The sequence below is a fragment of the Choloepus didactylus genome, chromosome X, assembly GCF_015220235.1.
Source record: "Choloepus didactylus isolate mChoDid1 chromosome X, mChoDid1.pri, whole genome shotgun sequence".
NCBI classification, from domain to species: domain Eukaryota; kingdom Metazoa; phylum Chordata; class Mammalia; order Pilosa; family Megalonychidae; genus Choloepus; species Choloepus didactylus.
In genome coordinates, this window is record NC_051334.1 from 187,242,937 (window position 1) to 187,268,969 (window position 26,033).

At 47.1% G+C, this 26,033-nt stretch overlaps 2 protein-coding genes across 2 annotated transcripts in view; one reads left to right on the forward strand and one right to left on the reverse strand.

Moving 5' to 3' along the window:
* The first annotated feature begins 6,089 nt into the window (after window positions 1–6,089).
* On the forward strand, window positions 6,090–8,136 carry LAGE3 (L antigen family member 3). Its single transcript, XM_037821544.1, has 3 exons — window positions 6,090–6,259; window positions 6,644–6,799; window positions 6,988–8,136. Exons 1-3 carry the CDS (start codon window positions 6,090–6,092, stop codon window positions 7,100–7,102), a joined length of 441 nt encoding a protein of 146 aa, XP_037677472.1. The 3' UTR covers window positions 7,103–8,136.
* Window positions 8,137–15,973: 7,837 nt separating this feature from the next.
* Window positions 15,974–26,033, reverse strand: part of PLXNA3 (plexin A3) — a 30,244-nt gene continuing 20,184 nt past the window's right edge. Inside the window, 3 exon segments of the mRNA XM_037821899.1 lie at window positions 15,974–16,967; window positions 17,871–18,021; window positions 18,189–18,401. Of these exon segments, the coding sequence (XP_037677827.1) occupies window positions 16,872–16,967; window positions 17,871–18,021; window positions 18,189–18,401 (460 nt within the window). The 3' untranslated portion in view covers window positions 15,974–16,871.

Genomic DNA, 26,033 nt, shown 5'->3' on the forward strand with positions numbered 1-26,033 from the left:
ACCCGCTCAACTGTTGGTGATAACTCTGATGGGATAATTTCCATGGAGGTGTGGCCCTGCCCATTTGGCGTGGGCCTTGATTAGTTTACTAGAGCACTATGAAAGCTCAGACAGAAGGAGTGAGCTTGCTACAGCCAAGAGGGACACTTTGAAGAAAGCACAGGGGCTGCAGATGAGAGACAGTTTGAAGATAGCCATTGAAAGCAGACTGTTGCTCCAGAAAGGCTAAGAGAGGACAAATGCCCCAAGAGCAACTAAGAGTGACATTTTTGAGGAACTGCAGCCTAGAGAGGAACGTCCTGGGAGAAAGCCATTTTGAACCCAGAACTTTGGAGCAGACACCAGCCATGTGCCTTCCCAGCTAACAGAGGTTTTCAGATGCCATCGGCCACCCTTCAGTGAAGGTACCCTATTGTTGGTGCGTTACCTTGGACACTTAATGGCCTTAAGACTGTAACTTTGTAACCAAATAAACCCCCTTTATAAAAGCCAATCCGTTTCTGGTGTTTTGCAAAAAGGCAGCATTAGCAAACTGGAACACCCAGGAAGGCAGGTTCAAGTGGAGCTGTGAATGACCCGAAGACAGGCCAGACTGACCCAGGGGGGCCTTCATCCCAGTATGACTGGGTCCTTGTAAGCAGGGGTATATACCTAGAAATGGAATTGCTGGGTAATATGAAGATTCTACGTTTAACTTTTTAAGAAACCGCCAAACCATTTTCTGCAGTGCTGCCCCGTTTTACATTCCCACCAACAATGCAGGCGACTTCCCATTTATCCACGTCCTTGCCAACATTTGTCATTTTCCATTTTAAAATAATAGCCATTCTAGTGGGTGTGAAGTGGTGTCTTATAGTTTGGATTTGCATTTCTCTAATGACTAATGATGTTGAGCATCTTTTCCTGTACTTGTTGGCCATTTCTATATCTTCTTTGGAGAAATGTCTATTCAGGTCTTTTGCCCATTTTTAATTGAGTCGTTTGTCTTCTTGTTACTGAGTTGTTAAGAGTTTGCTATATATTACCTTGCCAAATCTGAGGTCATGATTTTCGTCTATGTTTCTTCTAAGGCTTTTACAGTTTTAGCTTTTACAGTTAGGTATCTGATCCACTTTGAGTTAATTTTTGCATATGATTTGAGGTAGGGGTCCACTTCATTCTTCTGCATGTGGTTCTTCAGTTGTCCCAGTGTCACGGGCTAATCTCTTTACGCCTTAAACCTGTGATATTCATTAGGAAAGTCAGTTTGGGCTTCATCAAGTAACCTCCCACTCAATTAAGAGCATAGGGACAGACGATAGTTTAAAAGTAAAGAGCACTCAAGACAAGAATTCAACTTCAATATAATTTTACTGAAGGAGCACTTCAGGTCAAAGGAACAAGTTTACAATGTAAAAATTAACTGATACATTACCAAGCCTGGGAGCCCCTGCTCCAGACATAGCTAGACATGAGATCGGGGAGCTCCCCCTTGTTTCTGAGTTACAGAGTATTTATAGCATTTTTAAATTTAGAGTACATTCAAATAAATCATATTTTATTTTCGTATTTGAACAAGTGATGAATGATGCATGGTGAGCCACAAGTGAATCAAGATCAAAGGAGGGAATCCACAGCGTTATCAGAGACTTAGCCTTGAATGTCTGCAAAACTCTACTGAAAATATTTCTACTAATTAAGCTATGACTTCTGTAAGAGCAATATAACATACTTTTTACTTATATAAAATCTAAAAACCAGAAAAGAGATTGCTATTACTTATCTCTAACTTATTAATACTGTTTTCTTCTTTTGTTCCATGATTAGTTTAGCCATTACATTATGTTGATAAGCATACATTTGATTAAAACCATATTCAACCTTGCTACATTGCATATGGCTTTTCTATGATTGAAGTAACAGCTGCAGCCCCATCCTGTTTTCTTTTTCCACAAAGGACCAGATGTTAGGGTTAGGACCAGACATATTATCTAGATTTAAGGAGGTTGAGAAGGGCTTTCTGCTTTCTTGAAAGTACTCAAAGCTTTTAACAGTTTCGCTTGTCCTTCAGTACAATTTCCTAATATAGGACTTGAAGGATATGAATCATCTGTCCCAGTTATTATAGTAAGGCCTTTCCACTTTTTATCATGTGGAAATTGTACTTGAGTGTTTTGGGGTGAAAGTTCTGTTCAATATGCTTCTATATCAGAAGGAATAACCGGTTCTTCACTGTCACAACAGAAAGCCTCAGGTGGTCTATGAGAGCAGCATAGAGAGGAGTCAGCGTCCTCATTATCAGATTCCTCAGTGGAGAGATTGTCCTGTGACACCAGCACCATTTGTTGAAGAGATTGTTCTTTCCCCCGTTGAATAGTCTTGACATCTTTGGTGAAAATCAAGATGTGTAGGTTTATTTCTGGACTCTCAATTCCATTCCATTGGCCTCTGGACCAATCTTTATGCCAGTACCACACTGTTTTGATTGCTATAGCTTTAGAATAAGTTTTGAAATTGGGAACTGAGTTCCCCAACTTTGTGCTTCTTTTTTAAGATTGTTTTGGCTATTCAGGGTCCCTTGCAATTCCAAACAAATTTGAGGATCCATTTTTTCATTTCTGGAAAAAAAAAGGCTGCTGAAATTTTGATAGGGATTATGTTGAGTCTTTAGATCACTTCGGGTAGTATTGACATCTTAACAATGTGAATTATTCTAATCCATGAACACAGAATGTCTTTCCATTTATTTAGGCCTTCTTTAATTTCTTCCAGCAATGTTTTGCAGTTTTCAGTGTACATGACTTTCACCTCCTTGGTTAAATTTATTTCTAGATATCTTATTCTCTTAGTTGCTCTTGTAAATGGAGTTGTTTGTGTTTTCTTAATTTCCTTTCCAGATTGTTCATTGCCAGAGTATAGAAACACAACTGATTTTTGCGTGCTGATCTTGTACCTGGTAACTTTGCTGAATTTGTTTATTAGCTGTAATAGCTTTCTTGGGGATTCGTTGGGATTTTCTATGTAGAGGATCATGTCATCTGCAAAGAGATAGTTGTCCCTTTCCTTTCCTATGTGGATGCCTTTTATTTCTTTTCCTTGCCTATGCCTTCTGCTTTTTTCACATTAAAATATATCCTGGAAATCATTCCTATTGGACTAGAGAGATTTTTATTCTCTTTTACTGCTGCATAGGACTATTGTGTGGCTGTACCATGGTTTATTTACCAGTTCCCTGTTGATGACATTTAAGTTGTGTCCAACATTTTTCTATTACTAATTATGATACTGTGAATAAAATTGTGCAGATGCTGTTTTGCATTTGTGGGGTAAATTCCTACAGGTGGGTTTGCTGGGTCCCAGAGAGTCTTTGAGTTTTTCCCCCCTTAGTACACTGTTTCATTCGACAAGCAACAAACTGCCTGAGTGCTGGAGGTAGAGCTGGGACCAAAAAGAGAAGGTAATCAACAATAAGGAAGTGAGCAAAAAAGAACATCATTTCAATTATTCGAAACACTGTGCAACAAATTGAAATCGGCGAATGCAATCAAGAGTATCTGGGGCGGGGGGTAAGGAGGAAGAGAGATGAAGTAAAGTAGGTTTCCAGTGGCTGAGAGATTTCAAATGGAGTCGAGAAGTCACTCTGGAGGGTATTCCTATGTGCTATATAGATATCAACTTTTAGTCTTTAGTGTGTTGGAATGGCTAGAGGGAAATAGCTGAAGCTGTCAAACTGCAACCCAGTGACCTTGATTCTTGAAGACGATTGTATAACTATGTAGATTGCGTAGTGTGCCTGTGTGACTGTGAAAACTTGTGGCTCACATTCCCTTTGTCCTGTGTATGGATGGATGAGTTGAAAAATGGGGATAAAAATTAGATGAAGAATAAGCTGTGATGGAGGGGATAGAAAGAGTTAGGTGTTCTTTTTTGCTTGTATTTTTATTTTGGAGTAAGGAAAAGGTCAAAAATTGATTCTGGTGATGAACACACAACTGTATGAGGGTGCTGTGAACAACTGATTGTACACTGTGGATGACTGTAGGGTGTGTGACTATATCGCAATTAAACTGTATTAGAAAGAAAAGTAAATGAACAATGGGGGGAGGAGGAGAATGGGCTGTTTCAGATACTCTTTTATTTTAATTTTCATTTTTTTTTGAATAATGAAAATGTTCAAAGTTTGATTGTGGTGAGGAAAGCACAACTATATGACGATACTGTGAACAACTGTTCGTACACTTTGAATGAGCATATGTCATGTGATTACATCTCAATAAAATCGCCTTTAAAAAAAGAGAAAAAGAAAAGAGTGCCTGGGGGTAATATGTTAGCTTGGTGAGCAAGAAGGAGTCTCAGAAGTGACATTGGAGCTGAGACCCTAGAAATGAGGAGCCAGCCATGGGGCAGTTTGGAGACAGAGTCTTCCAAACAGAAGAGCAACAAGGCGAGGGACAGGCGCAGGCTACCCTTGGTCAGAGCCAGAGAGAAGGCCCAGGAGGCTGCAGAGAGTGAGGGGTAGGCAGGTAGGGTAAGAGATTGGAGAAGGAACTGGGAGTCAAATCACACTGGGCTTTTATAAGCCCCAGTTAGGAGTTTGGATTTGATTCCACCGGAAATGGGAAATCGTTTTAGGGTTTTAAGCAGGGATATGACAGGATGTGATTTACATTAAAAAGCAAAACCTCCCCCCTACGTGGGATCAGACACCCAGGGGAGTGAATCTCCCTGGCAACGTGGAATATGACTCCCGGGGAGGAATGTAGACCCGGCATCGTGGGATGGAGAACATCTTCTTGACCAAAAGGGGGAAGTGAAAGGAAATGAAATAAGCTTCAGTGGCAGAGAGATTCCAAAAGGAGCCGATAGGTCACTCTGGTGGGCACTCTTACGCACTATATAGACAACCCTTTTTAGGTTCTAATGAATTGGGGTAGCTGGTGGTGGATACCTGAAACTATCAAACTACAACCCAGAACCCATGAATCTTGAAGACAATTGTATAAAAATGTAGCTTATGAGGGGTGACAATGGGATTGGGAAAGCCATAAGGACCACACTCCCCTTTGTCTAGTTTATGGATGGATGAGTAGGAAAATAGGGGAAGGAAACAAACAAACAAACAAACAGACAAAGGCACCCAGTGTTCTTTTTTACTTTAATTGCCCTTTTTCATTTTAATTATTATTCTTGTTATTTTTGTGTGTGTGCTAATGAAGGTGTCAGCGATTGATTTTGGTGATGAATGTACAACTATGTAATGGTACTGTGAACAATCGAATGTACGATTTGTTTTGTATGACTGCATGATATGTGAATATATCTCAAGAAAATGAATATATATAAAAAAAGCAAAACGTCATTCTGCTGTGTGGAGAACAGGCTGTAGAAAGACAAGCATAGGGAGAGACGGCCACGGGCACTGGGGACTCTCAGTGGAGAGGGAGAGGAGTGGGCCGATTTCGGACCTATTTTGGAGGGAGATCCAACAGGATTTGCCGATAAAGTTAAGCTTCAAGTCCTGCATTTTGATCGCAAGGAGGAAAATGGAAATCACTACAATTACCTCGGAAACTTTTTGTCACTCTACAGACTTCTTTTCTGATTATAAATGGCACATATATATATATATATATATATATGTTAACTGTAGAAAAATTGGGGGCAAAAAAGATCACAAAAAGCAAATTAAAATCACCCATAATCCCATCACGCTGAGAAAATAAATGACTGTTTACATTTTGGTGTATTTTTCCAGGTTTTTTATGTAGATATGCAGTCATTTATTACACCGGGATTATACTGATTCTTGCTTTGCCTTCTGCTTTTGCCCTCGTTGTATTAGCCGGATTGCCACGGCCACCACTTTCGCTCAGACCCCCATCAGCTGTCTGCACGGGTCTCTCTGCTCCCCGCGGCCCACTTAGGCACGCTTCTCATTGGTTCACTGACCCCTTTAAAGCCCCATGTGGTGTCGCCACCTACACCAGCGGCGGGCGCGGGTTTGCTCAGGCGCCCTGGGATGACGTCATGGGCAGGGGGCGGGGCTTCGCGGGGAGCTGCCGGCCCTGGCTGCGGACGCAGAGGGCGGAGTCAGAGGCGGGGCGGCGGCCATGCAGGCGGCGGAGGCAGGCGCAGGCGGCCCGGGTGGCCGCGGCGGCGCGGGCTCGGTGGGCTCCGAGGCCGGTGGCGCGCCCCTGTTCGCGCGGGCACCGCACGTGCCAGGGTCTGGTGGAGACGCCACGTCCGCGGTTACCGGGCCAGAAAGCCCAGTACACAAATTGTATCCTAGCCGAGGGGGCAGCCTGGGGATGGGACGGGGGCGGGGGCGGGAGGGACCGAAAGGGGAGCGGGGGTGGGGGGTGGGACCGGGGTAGGAGACGAAAAGGGGAGGCAGGTGGGGGGAGACCGGGAGAGGGGATGGAAAGGGGAGGGGTGGTGGTGGGGGACCGGGGAGAGGACGGAAAGGGGAAGGGTGGGGGGGGACCGGGGAGGGGACGGAAAGGGGAGCGGGCCGGCCAGGGGGCGGCTGGGGTGGGGAGGAGGGGAAGCAGGCCTGAGCAGGGGTGAAATGGTGGCCCGAGGGGGGCCTGGCGTGGGCGTGGCCGGGAGGCTGAGGCCCAGGCCAAGTCAGTAGAGGATGGTGCCTTAACCGTATCGCCACCAGTTCCCTCCGTGTCCCTTTCCCCTCCCCGAGGGAGGCGGAGATCGCCTGCGGCTCCCTGGCCCCAGATGCCGAGCCCCACGGAGGGGCGATTCAGAAGGAGCTCACAGTGGCCGGGAACGCGCTGGCTGTGTCAGTTCTAGAAGGGGCGGAGTGGGGGTGAGGGCAGGTCCTCAGGGCCGGTCTCTACCCTAAGACACTGTAATGGGGTCAGAGAGACTCCCTAAGAGGAGGTCTCAGGAGGGGGCCACCAAATGGTTAGGTGGCCGTGTGGACCTGAGCGGGTGGCAGGAGGACGATGAGGCACTCCCACCTTTAACTCCACTTTCCTTTTCCCTGCCTCTCAGCCAGTGGACTTCTGAGGACCCTCGCCTCCTCCGAATCTCCATCCTGAACTTTCTCGACCAGCTTTTCCTGGTGGTGCAGACCATGCAGCGCTTTGGGCCCCCTGTCTCCCGCTAAGCCCGGGCCACAGGGGCCTGGGGCCTGACCTCATGCCCCTCCTGCCAGCACCCCCTTCCCTAGGGCATTGATTCCTAGAGTAGTTGCCACTTTCTTACTGGAGCCTAATTTTTTGCTGCACTGGGCTTTGGGTGCTGTGGGCCCACTTGTTTTATTTGGTGCTTAAATGTTTTTTCCTGCAGAAAATTAAAACGAGCTGAGATTCCCTGCCTGAGTTCCTTCACAGCTTCCACACCTCCAGATTTTCTTGCCTTTGTTCTCTGGTTGGAGGGGAGGCTCTGGGATTCAGATATTCAAGTAGTACAAGGTAAACTGCTACGTAATGTAAGGCCACATGCAATGTGTAACAGTAATATGTGATTATGTAATGTATAATTTGGGGGGGGAGTTTAGCATTCAATATTTTTCTTGATTTTTTTCATTTAATGTGTGCTTTTCCTCTTTCTGAAAATTCTGCAAAAACATATTGAATGGATGTACCCAAAAAGCATTATGATGTAATTGTTGACCATTTAAATCATTTCCAGTTTTCCTCTATGATGTAATGATTCAATGGGATGCTTGTAGATAAGTCTTGGTATGAAGTTATTTCCTTAAGATAGATTTCAAGAGATAGAATTACTGAGTTAAATATTTTCTGTTTATTATTTAAGGCTCTTGAGCTACGGTACAAAATTGCTCACTAGAAATTGTGCCCTCCCACCACAATTCGGGTTTCTCTACATCCTTTGTCAACAGGACGTCAATTTAATGTAAAAATGAAATACTTAGTTTGTATGAGAAGAGCAAACAGCCCAGAAACACTAAAATAGGATTTTTGTGGCTTGCTGGCCTTGCTTCATGAGTGAAGAAAAGTGTTAGGACAGTTCCTTAACGGTTGGGAGGAGGAGATTGGATCCCTCTAAAATATCTTGTACCCTGCAACCTTGCTAAACACGCTTAATAGTTTTGGTGGCTCTTTTGTAGATTCTGTAGGATTTTCTACAGAAGCAATCATGTTGTCTTTCAATAAAGGCATTTTTACTTCTTTCCAATCTGGATGTCTTCTATTGATTGCTTTCTTTCCTCATTAAGGCTTGGAGTTTCCTGCTTCTTTGCAAGCCTGGTAATTCTGGATTGGATACCAGACCTCGTGGATTTTACCTTGGGTGCTGGATATTTTTGCATTTCTAAACTTATTCATGAACTTTTTTCTGGGATGCTGTTGGGTCACTTGGAAATACTTTTGAGCCTTTCAAGTCTTGCTTGTAAGGTTTGCTTAGTGGTGCCAGAGCTGCTTTCAGGGATGGTGATGGTAAAAATGATGACTGGGTGCAGCAGGTGTGGTTGCTTCAGCGAGGATCTGTTTCTCTCCCTCTCTCTGCCCCCCTCTTCCTTTTTTGATTCATAACTTTTAGACATTAACTGCTGATGGACAGATGAGAATTTAGCTCTTTGACTCCACTATCTGCTCTGCTTCCACTCCTCATCCACCCAATGTTGTTCCATCACATTCTATACATTTCTTAGGATTTCTTTTTTCCCTAACATTAAAAATCGCCTTGGCCCCCCCCACACACACCATGGTAATTTTCCTAAAAGCAATTATTCAGAAAACATAATGATTTCTGGCAACAAGATCTGAGACAAAGTTCCGCTGGTGATCAGAAACTTGAAAGAGTGATCGAATACAATTAGAAGTCAATAACCATCAGAGACTTAGAAAATTCACAAATACCTGGAGGTTAAACAACACACTCCTAAACAATCAGTGGGTTAAGAAGAAATAGAAATAGCAAGAGAAATTGCTAAATATATAGAGACGAATGAAAATGAGAACACAACATACCAAAACCTATGGGATGCAGCAAAAGCAGTGCTAAGGGGGAAATTTATAGCACTAAATGCATATATTAAAAAGGAAGAAAGAGCCAAAATCAAAGAACTAATGGATCAACTGAAGAAGCTAGAAAATGAACAGCAAACCAATCCTAAACCAAGTACAAGAAAAGAAATAACAAGGATTAAAGCAGAAATAAATGACATAGAGAACAAGAAAACAATAGAGAGGATAAATATCACCAAAGTTGGTTCTTTGAGAAGATCAACAAGATTGACAAGCCCCTAGCTGGACTGACAAAATCAAAAAGAGAGAAGACCCATATAAACAAAATAATGACTGAAAAAGATGACATAACTGCAGATCCTGAAGAAATTAAAAAAATTATAAAAGGATACTATGAACAACTGTATGGCAACAAACTGGATAATGTAGAGGAAATGGACAATTTCCTGGAAACATATGAACAACCTAGACTGACCAGAGAAGAAATAGAAGACCTCAACCAACCCAACACAAGCAAAGAGATCCAATCAGTCATCAAAAATCTTCCCACAAATAAATGCCCAGGGCCAGATGGCTTCACAGGGGAATTCTACCAAACTTTTCAGAAAGAACTGACACCAATCTTACTCAAACTCTTTCAAAACATTGAAGAAAATGGAACACTACCTAACTCATTTTATGAAGCTAACATCAATCTAATACCAAAACCAGGCAAAGATGCTACAAAAAAGGAAAACTACCGGCCAATCTCCCTAATGAATATAGATGCAAAAATCCTCAACAAAATACTTGCAAATCGAATCCAAAGACACATTAAAAAAATCATACACCATGACCAAGTGGGGTTCATTCCAGGCATGCAAGGATGGTGCAACATAAGAAAAACAATCAATGTATTACAACACATTAACAAGTCAAAAGGGAAAAATCAATTCATCATCTCAATAGATGCTGAAAAAGCATTTGACAAAATCCAACATCCCTTTTTGATAAAAACACTTCAAAAGGTAGGAATTGAAGGAAACTTCCTCAACATGATAAAGAGCATATATGAAAAACCCACAGCCAGCATAGTACTCAATGGTGAGAGACTGAAAGCCTTCCCTCTAAGATCAGGAACAAGACAAGGATGCCCGCTGTCACCACTGTTATTCAACATTGTGCTGGAAGTGCTAGCCAGGGCAATCCGGCAAGACAAAGAAATAAAAGGCATCCAAATTGGAAAAGAAGAAGTAAAACTGTCATTGTTTGCAGATGATATGATCTTATATCTAGAAAACCCTGAGAAATCGACGATACAGCTACTAGAGCTAATAAACAAATATAGCAAAGTAGCGGGATACAAGGTTAATGCACATAAGTCAGTAATGTTTCTATATGCTAGAAATGAACAAACCGAAGAAACACTCAAGAAAAAGATACCATTTTCAATAGCAACTAAAAAAATCAAGTACCTAGGAATAAACTTAACCAAAGATGTAAAAGACCTATACAAAGAAAACTACATAACTCTACTAAAAGAAATAGAAGGGGACCTTAAAGATGGAAAAATATTCCATGTTCATGGATAGGAAGACTAAATGTCATTAAGATGTCAATTCTACCCAAACTCATCTACAGATTCAATGCAATCCCAATCAAATTCCAACAACCTACTTTGCAGACTTGGAAAAGCTAGTTATCCAATTTATTTGGAAAGGGAAGATGCCTCGAATTGCTAAAGACACTCTAAAAAGAAAAACGAAGTGGGAGGACTTACACTCCCTGACTTTGAAGCTTATTATAAAGCCACAGTTGCCAAAACAGCATGGTACTGGCACAAAGATAGACATATAGATCAATGGAATCGAATTGAGAATTCGGAGATAGACCCTTAGATCTATGGCCGAGTGATCTTTGATAAGGCCCCCAAAGTCACTGAACTGAGTCATAATAGTCTTTTCAACAAATGGGGCTGGGAGAGTTGGATATCCATATCCAAAAGAATGAAAGAGGACCCCTACCTCACCCCCTACACAAAAATTAACTCAAAATGGACCAAAGATCTCAATATAAAAGAAAGTACCATAAAACTCCTAGAAGATAATGTAGGAAAACATCTTCAAGACCTTGTATTAGGTGGCCACTTCCTAGACTTTACACCCAAAGCACTAGCAACAAAAGAGAAAATAGATAATTGGGAACTCCTCAAGCTTAGAAGTTTCTGCACCTCAAAGGAATTTCTCAAAAAGGTAAAGAGGCAGCCAACTCAATGGGAAAAAATCTTTGGAAACCATGTATCTGACAAAAGACTGATATCTTGCATATATAAAGAAATCCTACAACTCAATGACAATAGTACAGTCGGCCCAATTATAAAATTGGCAAAAGATATGAAAAGACAGTTCTCTGAAGAGGAAATACAAATGGCCAAGAAACACATGAAAAAATGTTCAGCTTCACTAGCTATTAGAGAGATGCAAATTAAGACCACAATGAGATACCATCTAACACCGATTAGAATGGCTGCCAAACAAACAGGAAACTACAAATGCTGGAGGGGATGTGGAGAAATTGGAACTCTTATTCACTGTTGGTGGGAGTGTATAATGGTTCAGCCACTCTGGAAGTCAGTCTGGCAGTTCCTTAGAAAACTAGATATAGAGTTACCATTCGATCCAGCGATTGCACTTCTCGGTATATACCCGGAAGATCGGAAAGCAGTGACACGAACAGATATCTGCACGCCAATGTTCATAGCAGCATTATTCACAATTGCCAAAAGATGGAAACAACCCAAATGTCCTTCAACAGATGAGTGGATAAATAAAATGTGGTATATACACACAATGGAATACTACGCGGCAGTAAGAAGGAACGATCTCGTGAAACGTATGACAATATGGATGAACCTTGAAGACATAATGCTAAGTGAAATAAGCCAGGCACAAAAAGAGAAATATTATATGCTACCACTAATGTGAACTTTGAAAAATGTAAAACAAATGGCTTATAATGTAGAATGTAGGGGAACTAGCAATAGAGAGCAATTAAGGAAGGGGGAACAATAATCCAAGAAGAACAGATAAGCTATTTAACGTTCTGGGGATGCCCAGGAATGACTATGGTCTGTTAATTTCTGATGGATATAGTAGGAGCAAGTTCACAGAAATGTTGCTATATTAGGTAACTTTCTTGGGGTAAAGTAGGAACATGTTGGAAGTTAAGCAGTTATCTTAGGTTAGTTGTCTTTTTCTTACTCCCTTGTTATGGTCTCTTTGAAATGTTCTTTTATTGTATGTTTGTTTTCTTTTTAACTTTTTCTTCATACAGTTGATTTAAAAAAGAAGGGAAAGTTAAAAAAAAAAAACAAGGAAAAAAAAAAGATGCAGTGCCCCCTTGAGGAGCCTGTGGAGAATGCAGGGGTATTCGCCTACCCCACCTCCATGGTTGCTAACATGACCACAGACATAGGGGACTGGTGGTTTGATGGGTTGAGCCCTCTACCACAGGTTTTACCCTTGGGAAGACGGTTGCTGCAAAGGAGAGGCTAGGCCTCCCTATGGTTGTGCCTAAGAGCCTCCTCCCGAATGCCTCTTTGTTGCTCAGATGTGGCCCTGTCTCTCTAGCTAAGCCAACTTGAAAGGTGAAATCACTGCCCTCCCCCCTACGTGGGATCAGACACCCAGGGGAGTGAATCTCCCTGGCAACGTGGAATATGACTCCCGGGGAGGAATGTAGACCTGGCATCGTGGGACGGAGAACATCTTCTTGACCAAAAGGGGGACGTGAAAGGAAATGAAATAAGCTTCAGTGGCAGAGAGAATCCAAAGGAGCCGAGAGGTCACTCTGGTGGGCAGTCTTACGCACACTTTAGACAACCCTTTTTAGGTTCTAAGGAATTGGGGTAGCTGGTGGTGGATACCTGAAACTATCAAACTACATCCCAGAACCCATGAATCTCGAAGACAGTTGTATAAAAATGTAGCTTATGAGGGGTGACAGGGGGATTGGGAAAGCCATAAGGACCACACTCCACTTTGTCTAGTTTGTGGATGGATGAGTAGAAAAATAGGGGAAGGAAACAAACAGACAAAGGTACCCAGTTTCTTTTTTACTTCAATTGCTTTTTCACTCTAATTATTATTCTTGTTATTCTTGTGTGTGTGCTAATGAAGGTGTCAGGGATTGATTGGGTGATGAATGTACAACTATGTAATGGTACTGTGAACAATCAAAAGTACGATTTGTTTTGTATGACTGCGTGGTATATGAATATATCTCAATAAAATGAAGATTAAAAAAAAAAAAAAGACATAATGCTGAGCAAAATAAGCCAGGCACAAAAAGAGAGATATTGTATGTTACCACTAATGTGAATTCTGTGAAAAATGTACAATGTTTTATACTGTAGAATGTAGGGGACCTAGAGATACCAATTAGAGGAGGGGGAATGATAATCTAATAAAAACAGATAAACTATGGAGGGTAATCTCAATGTTATGGGAATGCTCAGGAATGATTATGGTTTGTAAACTTTCTTGGGTATAGTAAGATCATGTTGGAAGCAATAGAGTTATTTGTTTTTTTTTTCTCTTATTCCTTTGTTTCTTAGGGGTTGTTAATTTTCTTGGGGTATGGTAGGAACATGTTGGAAGCAAAGTAGTTATTTTAGGTTATTTGTTTTCCTTAATCCATTGCTTTGTTTGAAATGTTGTGGGGTTTTTTTGGTTGTTGTTTGCCTGTTTGTTTTTAATTTTTTGAAACAAAGTTAAAAAATTGAAAAAAAATCAGTAGAAAAATGGGAGTAAAAACTAAATGACAAATAGGGTGGGATGGGGGGATGGTTTGGGTATTCTCTTTTCACTTTTATTTTTTATTCTTATTCTGATTCTTTCTGATGTAAGGAAAATGTTCAGAAATAGATTGTGGTGATGAACGCATAAATATAATCATACTGTGAACAGTTGATTGTATACCATGGATGACTGTATGGTTTGTGAATATATTTCAAAAAAACTGAATTTAAAAAAAAAAGAGTGATCGAATGAACAATGGCCGTAACTTTGCTAAAGGTGTTAGTTAGGTTCAAATCCTACCTTTCTTAGGACTGCTTTTCATCATAAACTTTATTTTTAGGGCAGTTTTAGGTTTGCAGGAAAATGGCACAGTAAGTCCAGAACTTTTCCCATACCCGCCCCAACCCAGAGGCTGTGTGCAGTTTCCTCCCATTATTACCTTCTTGCAATTGTGTGATATGTTTGTTACAGTTGCCGAACCACTGCTGATATATCATGAACCGAAGTCCAGAGTTTATAGGAGGGCTCACTCCTTTGTTAAAAAACAAAATTCACAGGGAAAGAACTGAAGCTGGAACTGTAACTCATGAGTTTTTGAAATTACCTATATAACTGATTGTTGAGCTGTACATCGAAAGTTAACGCCTTTCTGCATGAATGTTTTACATTAATGGAAGTGGCCGAAGTGGAATTGTGACCCAAGACATTCTCTGAAGTTTGTGCTCTGACTGCTTGTAGAATCCTACTTTGAAAGTTATCACTGTTATGTATATATGTTAAAGTTCACAACAAAGAAATGCAAAAAAAATTCATTTTCTTTAGATTGAAATAAACTGTACAAAGTTGATTTTCTTCACCCAAAGTAACAATATTTTCGGTACGATCCCTAAACCACAAATTTTCGGTATGATCCCTAAATCACAAAACCCTTATTTTTGTAGGCATTCCAGGTTTTGCTTACAAATCAAGATGAGGTAGTAGATATCATCATGGAAATACACAGAAGAAACAAATCAGTTGTGAGTATCTGTGAGAGCACTGTTTCTGTGTGCAGTTCTGTGGGTTTTGACAAATGTGTAATGTCACGTATCCACCATTATCGTAGCATACAGAATAGTTTCACAGCCCTACAAATGCCCTGTGCCCCCTCCACGTCCTCTCCCCAACCATCTCCTTGGGCATCTTCTCCTCTCTGTCTGGGCTGGTTCTCTCCAGGTTGATGGATAGCACAGCTGTCACCTTGCAACCTGAAGTCTGCGCAGGCGCCCTGGGATGACGTCATGGACAGGGGGCGGGGCTTCGCGCGGGAGCCGACAGCTGTGGGTGCGGACGCAGAGGGCGGAGTCAGAGGCGGGGCGGCGGCCATGCAGGCGGCGGGCGCAGGCGCAGGCGGCCCGGGTGGTCGCGGCGGCGCGGGCTCGGTGGGTTCCGAGGCCGGTGGCGCGCCCCTGGTCGCGCGGGCACCGCATGTGCCAGGGTCTGGTGGAGACGCCACGTCCGCGGCTACGAGGCCAGAGAGCCCAGTACACACATTGTATCCTAGCCGAGGGGGCAGCCTGGGGATGGGGCGGGGGCGGGAGGGACCGAAAGGGGAGCGGGGAGGGGGGAAACAGGGGTAGGAGACGAAAAGGGGAGCCAGGTGGGGGGAGACCGGGAGAGGGGACGGGAAGGGGTGGGGTGGGGGGGGACTGGGGAGGGGACGGAACGGGGCGCGGGCCGGCCTGGGGGCGGCTGTGGGGGAAGGAGGGAAGCAGGCCTGAGCAGGGGTGAAATGGTGGCCCGAGGGGAGCCTGGCGTGGGCGTGGCCGGAGGCTGAGGCCCAGGCCAAGTCAGTAGAGGATGGTGCCTTAACCGTGTCACCACCAGTTCCCTCCGTGTCCGTTTCCCCTCCCCGAGGGAGGCGGAGATCGCCTGCGGCTCCCTGGCCCCAGATGCCGAGCCCCACGGAGGGGCGATTCAGAAGGAGCTCACAGTGGCCGGGAACACGCTGGCTGTGTCAGTTCTAGAAGGGGCGGGGTGGGATGGGGGCAGGTCCTCAGGGCCGGTCTCTACCCTAAGACACTGTAATGGGGTCAGAGAGACTCCCTAAGAGGAGGTCTCATGAGGGAGCCACCAAATGGTTAGGTGGCCATGTGGACCTGAGAGGGTGGCAGAAGGATGATGAGGCACTCCCACCTTTAACTCCACTTTCCTTTTCCCTCCCTCTCAGCCAGTGGACTTCTGAGGACCCTCGCCTCCTCCGAATCTCCATCCTGAACTTTCTCGATCAGCTTTTCCTGGTGGTGCAGACCACGAAATGGGGCCAGATCCCTCAGAAGAGGCAGAAGACACGAAGGAGTAAGGCACTGCCACCTCGGCACCCTCAGGGCGGGCACAGGACAGGGCAGCTGAGGGTGAAGGTGTCCCAGGCTAGTGCAGACCCCACTGAGGAAGTTTGGCAGTTGGGCCGGGAGGAGAGTTCCGGAGCCCCCGGCCCAGGTCAGGCCCGGCTTACACCTGGGTACTGCGTTCCTGGTGCTCAGAGAGAGCAGGGCCCTGGGAGAACGTAGAGTCCAACTCCCCAGAAGTTTGGAGGGGGGTGCTGTGGTCCACTGTGGAGGGTGACCCTCGCACCTTCAGATGCACCGCCCCACAAGCAGCGTGCTGCTAGTGCCAAGGTCCCCTTCTAGGGGTGGCTGGGGCTGCCCATCACAAGGGTGAGGTGCCAGAGACTGGGCCGAGGTTGGCAATGTCACAAGCAGCCCGGGCCAGGAGGCAGGGCCCAGAACAACGCAAGGAGAGGAAGGAGAGTGAGGCTGGCAACATCCCAGGAGGGACATGTATTTACAGGTGGAAAAGGTGAGGTGGAGTTAAATTAAATAAATAGGTGGTTGGGGGGAGACCTGGCCAGGAGGGCAGGGGCTAGCTCACACCTGGGCACAGGAGGAGCTGGGGGTGGGTGGGGGTGAGTGGGGGGACTATTGCTGCTGGGACACTGGGATGGGGGCCTTGGTCCTGCCACCCCCTGCCCCCCGCAGGGCCCGAAGAAAGGCACTGGTGAAGGGGGCCCCCGGCACCCTCCCCCATGCCACCTGTCCCAGGGCTCAGTCTGGGGACCCAGGCGGAGCTGCCCACCCCACCCCACCCCTCCTTGAGAGAGGCCCCTCCTCGCCCGGCCGCGCCACCCTTAGCTGTTGCTGGAAAAGAGGCTGATGATCTGCTCCAGCTTCTGGCGCAGCTTATGCTTCCGGCAAGAGGCATCTCGGTCCAGGGCGGCAAGGATCTGAGGGAGAGGGGGGCCCTGCAGCTGGGTCGGGAGGAGGGTCAGCTCCTCCTGGGCCAAGCCCCCCTCCCCAGATGTGCCCCAGCCACTCTGAGCATCTGAACGGTTCTAGTCTCTCACTCCAAATCCCCCTCCAACTACAGAGCATTCTTCTCTTCTCAGCTCCAGTGCAGCCCCTCCAGAGAGAGGTCTACACTCGCTGTCCGCCATACCTCACTTTCTAGTCCCTCCTGACCCTCTCCTCTCCCCGCTACCACCCAAACAGCTCCTGAATGGGGTCACCAGATCTCAAGATCTCGTGGCCTCATCTTAGGTAACTGTTAGCAGCACGTTGGCATGTGACGCACCCATGGTGGGTTTCCCTCCCACCCCCTGGCCATCCCTCCTCCTTCTCTCTCCATCCGACTGTCCGAGGGCCCCAGGGCTCCATCCGAGGGCCACTTCTCTGTCTGCACCCACACTTGCTTTAAGTAGAGTCTCTATGTGCGAATAATGCCCAAAGATCCATCTGCAGTCCTGACTTCTCCCCAGGACCCAACTTGACAACTTGACAACCGTCCACTTGGCATCTCGTCACCAACCCTGCATGTCCCACATAATGGCTGGCCCTGCCCACCTCCACAGCCTCGCCCGTCACCAGGCTCCCGTCCCCTAAACTTTTGCCCAGCAGAAGCCAATGCTCCAGCCCGTGGCTTCTCCCCTGGGGCCTTTGAATCCCAGCATCCAGGGAGGGTGGCATCTGTGCTGGGGCTTGGCACCCACCCAAGAGATGGGCTCCGTGTCCCTGCTGTCACCCCTGTCACCCCCGTTTCCGGTGCTCCTCGTCCCCCACCGAGCCTCCTGCCTTTGCCACAGGTGGCCTCCTGGCTGGGGCCTGGCAGCGGGGGCGGGAGTGGCACACACCTCCTGGCGGTACTTGGCGATGTAGAAGTAGAGCTCGCTGAGTGCGCTGAGAACGTTGAAGTCACTGGCGTGCAGGCGGGACTGCTCCACCAGGTAGGCGTCCATGTCCTGGTTGCTGATGGAGGCCATCTTGGCGATGTCTCGGTAGTACCTGTTGGGACCTGGGTAGGTCACGAGGGCCAATGCCACAAAAGCCAAACCCCCTCGCCCTCACCGGCCAGGCGGCCCTGCCTTCCTCCCGCCGAGCAGCACAGGGTGGGGGTGGTGGTAGTGGGGTCTGGGGCGGGGCGGCTGCTCATCCCAAAGGGTGGCGCCCACCTCTCCACCCAACTCTTGTAATTGGGGATGTCCTTGGCATAGAGCAGCTTGTTGGAGGGCGAGTCCTTGCCCAGCCGGTGCTCGGAGGTGGAACAGGAGTCCATGAAAGTCTGTGCCACCACCGACAGGCAGGCGTCTGTGATGCTGTTCTTGTGGATGTCGAACACGAACTGCGGGTTCTTGATGACGTTCACCCAGAAGCGCAGGGGCAGGCTGGGGGGAGCGGGCACAGCACAGCGCACGGCTCCCAGGCGTCCCTGGAGGCCCCTCCTGCCCCCACCGCCATGGTCACTAACGGGCCAGCTCACATCTCGTCCAGGGTGGGCAACCAAGGACGGGTCTAGGGTAAAAGGCCTTTCCTTTAAGTTTCCGTGGGACTTCAGGGAGCGAGTGAGAAGGGCGAGTAGCCCCTCGGTCGTGGGTAGATGCCCACCCCTCCTAGCTGAGCCCCTACTGTGACACCCCCGCCACGGCCCACCCTGTCCCCAGCACACTCCTCGTCTCCGGAGGCTCTCAGCACTCTCTGGTTCTTGCCATCGCAGTGAAGACTGCACTGCCACTGCCACCGTCACATGGGACAGAGAGAAACCTACATACCCCCCTCCTCCCCGCTCTTCCCACTTCCTGCTCTACCCACTCCCGACCTGCCAGGAGCCCCACTGAGTCCCCCCCACCCCACCCCTGGCTTGGTGGCACCATCCAAATCCACCCTAGGCCAAGCCGCTGTCCTCTCCTGCCAGGTCAACCACTCCAGCCCCCCCGCCACGCTCCCTGCCCCAAAGCCCCGGCTCCCGCACCCCTGGATGACTCCAGCGCTGGGTACCAGTTGCTCTTCCAGGTGTGCCACATGTCAGGGTCACTGATCTGGCACTGGTCGGCCTGCTCATCCAGGAAGTCAAACATGTACTTGATGGCCAGGGGCAGGGCCGAGCCCCGGTGGGCAGTGCTGAACACGGTCTCAAAGAGGTCATCCACGAACTTCTGCAGGGTGCCCTGCAGGGAGAAGAAGCAGCGAGGGCACGGGCTGGGAGGGAGGAAGGGGTGTGAGGGCCCCAAAGCCGGACCAGTGGTGGGCGGCAGAGCAGCTCAGCCAAGGGCAGCTTCCCCAGGGCCTGCTCAGGCTCAGGCTGGGGCTTGGCGTGACAAAGGCCTCTCCATCCAGGCCGGGCCGGACCCGGACAATCCAATGCCCCCCTCCCCGGGCAGGCCGGGTGGGGTCCCCACCTTCGTGGCCAGCAGCCTTGTCAGGTAGATCTCCGACACCATCTTGCTGCCCCGGTCCCCCTCACGGTGGTCAGTGTGCTCGTGGTTCTTCACCAGGTGCCATAGCTTGGTGCCCGTCTCCTGGTCGGGTGTGATCATGGGCGCCCGCGAGCGGAGGCTGTCGGGGCTGCTGGCCGTGCGCAGTAAGCTCTCTGGGGCAGAGGGTGACGGGCGGCCCCTCAGGCTGGGACCGGGGCTGGCCTTCCTGCCCACAGCCCACCCCACCTCTAGGAGCTCCAAAACCAGGGGCTGGCATCTCGGACAGCGGGGACCGCCATCGCCCTGGGCTGGAGAAAACCTACCATAGCGGCTGAGGGAGCGCGTGAAGGTGAAGGAGTTGGCCATGTTATAAGCAGAGACTTGTTTGGGCACCAGTGCCACCAGGGAGCCATCTGTCACCTGGAGAACACAGAGAGGGGAGAGGACTGACCCACCACCCACCTGGACGCTTCCTCCACTGAGCACCCAGCAAAGGCAGGGAGGAGCCGCGGCCCCTGCTGAGGCTCCCCAGTTCCGGGGCAGCCCTCACCTGGTAGTGAGCCAGCGAGTTGACCCTCTTCCAGTCACACTCGATCTTGGTGGTGACGTCCTCATCCTGGAGAACGATGCGGGCCATGCGGCCCTGGCGCCACTCTGTGGACCACAGAGCGCCTGTGAGGTGCCCCCCGCCCAGGGTCCCCGAGCCCCTGGAGCCCCTGGGGGGTGGAGAGGGAGAGCCAGCCTCACCTAGGTCCATGTCCTCGGCTTTGGGGCGCTGGGAGTACGGGATGGCCTTGTACATGGCATCCAGCAGCTTGTCTTTGGCCTGAGTGATGCTGTCGCAGTTGAGAACCTTCACCGGGACCTGGGTGCTGCCCTCGCTCTCCGGGCACACGCAGTGCAGGGTCTGGGGAGCGGGCAGGCCCACAGGTCAGTGCTGGCCCCGCCACACGCCCCAGCCCCCCACGCCCCAGCCCCCCGGCGTGCCGACCCCTCACCAGCGTCTTGTAGTCGATCTGCTGGCGGATGAGCTTGTCCTCGCTCAGGGAGTAGCGGGCCTCGCCCGTGATGGCGTCGATGGGGCCCTTTTCCATCTGCTGCTTGATGGCGCAGTAGAGCAGGAACAGCGGCTCCCCGGCGCACTCCTGCAGCCGGGGCGGGGTGCACGGCTCACCACCTCCAGCCAGATAGTGCAGGGAGACCCTCCCTCCCCACCTCCCCTGCCCCACGCCCACCAAGCACACCTTCAGGAACTTGTGCAGCAGGAAGGTGAACCAGTTGGTGAGCATCTTCTCAGCCACCGACTCGGTCCTAGGGTGGAGGAGCGAGCTGGGGCCCTGGGCCTGGCCAGGGCGGGGCCCGAGTGTGGGAGCGGGGGCGGGCCAGGCCGGGAGGTGGGCGGGGCCTGGCGGGGTGGGGGCTGAGGGAGGGGGGCCTGGCAGGACAGGGGCGGAGGAAGGTTAGGCCAGGTAGGGAAAAGAGCCAGGCCTGGCGGGATGAAGAGGGGTCTGAGCGTGGGAATGGGGGTGGGCCAGGACAGGACAGGGGCGGGGCCTGGGGGGGTAGGGGCGAGGAAGGGGCAGGGCAGGGTTAGGCCAAGAACGGAAAGGAGCGGAACCTGGCGAGATGAGATGGGGCTGAGCGTGGGAACGGGGCGGGCCAGGCCCGGAGAGGGGCGGGGCCTGGCGAGGCGGGAGCTTAAGGCCGGGTGGGCGGTCCGGTACCTGCGCAGCAGCAGCTTCGGGTGGTTCTTGCTCTCGAGGTTTTTCTCGATGAGGTCGGCCAGCAGCTGCTTGAGCAGAAGGGTGTAGAAACTCCAAAATTACACAGCCCTGATTTAAAACTTTTAAATACAAATTCAACAAGATATACATCTTTCATTCTGTGTCACCTATCCCTGACCCCAAGGCCTAAGCACCTAAGGAGCTATGAGGGAAGACTGGGTACAGAAAGATGGGGAAGGTGTAGTTCAAAGAAGATAACACAACCATTGTATGCCACAATCCTTAATATCACTGCTTCATTATCCAATTGTGTCAATATCATTTTGTATTGGATCTTGCTAACTTTTTTAGTATCTCCCTAAGAAATCAAGCCAGCCTTCATTCACCTTCTCCTAAGGAGGCCAACAATGGATTTTTACTGTGCTTCCCCAAGGCTATGCACATAGCCCAATCATCTGCCACAATCTCATGGCAAAAGACTTGGCTAAGTGGAAAAGTCTCACAAGTGTAACTCTATGTCAGTAACCAGTAATTCCTTTTAAGGTGCAATGTTTCCCTGTGCCACAAATGCCAAAGCAACTAATATCTTTCTTAGGGTTGTTGGGATATTGGAGACCTTTGTTCTTTGCTTAGCCTCAATTTTAAAACCTTTTGTGTCTTGATTAAATCAGAAAGGCTATCCCTGAGAATGGAGCACCTCCCAGTAGTCTGAGTTTAAAAGGCAAAAAGGGGAATAGCACAGGTGCAAGCATTGGGGTGGGCATAGATCCAGACCTTCCCTGTGAATTGGCTTTGGCTGGGCTTTGTGGCAGAGGCAACATTGTAAACTAATGCTCCTTGGCTTTTGGTCACAATAATGACAAGGGACAGAACTGAAATACAGCCCTCCCTGTTGGGGACGATTAAGGTAGCATGTATGAAATCCACCCTCAGTGATGCCGGAGATATGCAACACGGCCGCTAGGGCTGATGCAATAGCGGCTTAAGTTGCCCTCAGCCTTCTACAACGGAAGTGATAGCCATTTGCGCCTAAGATTTGCGCCTAGAGTGCTAGCTTTACTTCCTGCCTTCTACCCCAGCAACAGTAGCCACCAATCTTGTGCTAGTCTTACATCTGCCATCCGCCCTAGCAACAGCAGCAGCCAATCCTAGACTGCCACCCGCCTTTGCAGCCACCAATCCTAGGCCGCCACCGTCCTTACTAGCCACTCCCTCTACCTTAGAGTATATATACCCTGCCTCTTCAATAAAGTTTTGCAGCTTGATCAGAAACCTGTCTTGCTGTCGTTCCTTGGGTCTCTTGTCCCATACCATTCCTCCCTCACAGGACTTTGAGCCTTCCGTTGAACGTCCCGCCGGCCGGGACATTTATCCACTATATGAATGGATAAGTAGAAAAATGGGGACAAAAACTAAATGAAAAATACAGTGGGGGGGGTGATTTGGGTTTTTTTAATACATTTATTTTATTCATATTTTTATTCTTTTTGGTGTAAGGAAAATGTTCAAATACTAGACTGGGGTGAGGAATGCACAACTATATGATGGTACTGTGAACGATTGTACACCATGAATGATTTGTGGTATGTGAATATATCTCAAAAACTGAATTTAAAAAGTTTTTTTTTAAAAAAGGATGTCAGTATTGTGGGGGAGGGGATGCATCTGGTTGATGTTCTTGAAGAGGCTGTTGCCTCTGGGTTTGGGACTTGTCTGCCATAGAACACTGGTGGATTTAAGTTTCTGAGAGACAAACTTAGTGAGTGAAACTTTTATAGAATCTCAGAAAGGGACTTAGGTATTTGGGGACTGCTGTTGGTTAGGGCTTGGCATACTGTGGCCATTTGGGATATCTAGCTGGAGCTTGTATAAGAGAAACCTCCAGGACAGCCTCTCAACTCTATTTCAAATCTTTTAGCCACTGCAACCTTATTTTGTTACCTTTCTTTCCCCCCTTTGGTCAAGAAAGCATTTTCAATCCCTTGATGCCAGGGCCAGGCTCGTTCCTGGGAGACATGCCCCACGTTGGAGGGAGGGTGATGAATTTATTTACAGAGTTGGGCCACATCTGAGTAATAAAAGAGATTCTCTGGAGGCGATTCCTTGGTGTAATTACAGGTGTGCTCAGCCTCCGCTTACAGCCATAAGTTTCACAAAAGCAAGCCTCAAGTTTGAGGGCTTCACTTACTAAGTAGGGGTTCCTAAGTTCACATAGCATATATTCTGTCCAAGGGAAACAATCAGTGTCACACATTATCTCCACTTAGTTGTACAATCATCACTCTCAATTTTAAACAATTGCCATAACACAAACATCCCAAAGCTCTTATCAGCCCCTAAGCATTCATCCCTAGTATTAGTGTGGTACTGGTAAGGTATTCCTATTAAATACAATCTACAGCATGTAATGGGTAGTTTTTTCCATATACCACTCTGCTGTTAATTGTACCAGTGTCATACCTTAGAAGTAGATCATGCAAACACTTATTTTATTTGTAGTGCCAATCTGTGTGATACATACCTTTAAAGAACCACTTTCAATCACGTTCGCTTTCAATACAGCTGATACTTATAATCACATTAATGAACCATCCTTACTCCTGTCCATTTCCATACCTTTAAGTTCACCTGCATTATCATGTCTGTACATATTAGGTTATCATTCTCCTTTCACTAGCTTCCATCTATCTTTAGGTCCCCTATATTCTACATCATAAGACACTTATTTTACACTGTTCAGGGAGTTCATATTAGTGGTAACAGACAATCTCTTTTGTGTCTGATTTATCTCACCCAACATTATTTCTTCAAGGTTCACCATGTTGCCACGTTTCAGGACCTTGTTCCTTCTCACTGCTGCATGGTATTCCATCATATGTATGTCTTTCTGTTGAAGGACACTTGGATTTTTTCCCTCTCTTGGCGATTGTGAACAAGGCTGCTATGAACATCAGCGTGCAAGTATCTGGCCGTATCACTGCTTTCAGTTAAATGATATAATGTGTTACAAAAAATATAGATTTTGCACCTAATAAACATCTCTTCCTTTCATCTCACACAAAAGTTTTAGAACTCCGTCAATATTGTCCTTTACCCTTTAGTCTGATTTACCTGAGTCCTAACCACGTCCATTTCATTCATATCTCTAAACTGAAATCTGATCTCTTTTTTCAGATGCTTTAACATTTGCTGTATGGGGTAATGCTGACATTCATAGCTGCCAGTTATATAGGAAATTTCCAAAGTTGTTATAAGTTCTGCACCATAGCTTCAGTTATTTCCCCATTGTGAAGTAAACATATATACAAAAAGGTTGTGGCTTTCAAATTACAATTTAACAAGTGGCTATAGAACAAATTTCAAAGGATACTGTGTGTCTAGTTTGCTAATGCCGCCAGAATGCAAAACACCAGAGATGAATTGGCTTTTATAAAAAGGGGTCTATTTGGTTACACAGTTACAATCTTAAGGCCATAAGTGCCCAAGGTAACACATCAGCAATCAGGTACCTTCACTGGAGGATGGCCAATGGTGTCCAGAAAACCTCTGTTAGCTGGGAAGGCATGTGACTGGCACCTACTCCAAAGTTCTGGTTTCAGGATGGCTTTCTCCCAGGATGTTCCTCTCTAGGCTTCAGCTCCTCAAAAATGTCACTCTTAGTCGCTCTTGGGGCATTTGTCCTCTCTTAGCTTCTCCAGAGCAAAAATCTGCTTTCAAAGGCCATCTCCAAAATGTCTCTGTAAGCTGAAGCTCTTCTCTCAGTTCCAGTGTATTCTTCAAAGTGTCCCTCTTGGCTGTAGCTCCTCTTCAAAATGTCACTCTCAGCTGCACCTCAAAATGTCACTCACAGCTGCACTGGGTTCCTTCCGTTTGCCAGCTCATTTATATGGTTTCAGTGATCTAATTTAGACCCACCATGAATGGGTGAGGTAACACTTCCATGGAAATTATCCAATCAGAGTCATCACCCACAGTTGGGTGGAGCACATCTCCACAGAAACAAAGAATTACAATTTAATCAACACTGATAACATCTGCCCACACAAGATTACATCATAGATAATGGCATTTGGGGGGACACAATACATTCAAACTGGCACACTATGGGTCCACCATTTCATTTCTTTCCTTCTAGCTATTCTAATACTCTAGCAACTAAGAGAAAGAAAATTATATAAAGATTCAGTGTTCATAATCCTTTGTTAAATTCCATCTTGTCTGTTGCTATCCTTTCCTCTAGTTTAATCACTTCCCTGATCTTCAGGGATGTCTAGGCAGTGACTACCTAACTTATTCATGTTGAAAAGGGGTGTTGACATTATGGGAAAAGGGGACACATCTGATTGATGATGAACAGACATTTGTACACTGATGTACATAGTGGCATAGTTCACAATTGCCAAAAGATGGAAACAATCCAAGTGTCCTTCAGCAAAAACACATACATATGATGGAATACTATGCAGCAGTGGGAAGGAACAAGGTCCTGAAACATGACATGGATGAACCTTGAAGTTATAATTCTGAGTGAGATAGATCAGACACAAAAGGAGAGATATTGTATGTTGCCACTTCTATGAACTCTCCGAACAATGTAAAATCAATGTCTTATAATGTAGAATATTGGAGACCTAGTGATAAACAGTACCTGGTGAGGGGGATGATAATCTTATATGTTCAGACATGTTAATGATGGTGAATTCAAAGGTATGGGAATGGATATGGGTGACAATGGTTTGTTAATGGGATTGTGAGTGTCAGAGGTGAATAGGATTGAAAGGGGGTGTTTAAAGGCATGTATTCCACAGATCAGCACTACAATATAGATAGGTGCTTGCATGATATACTTCTAAGGTATGACACTGGCACAGAGAGTTCA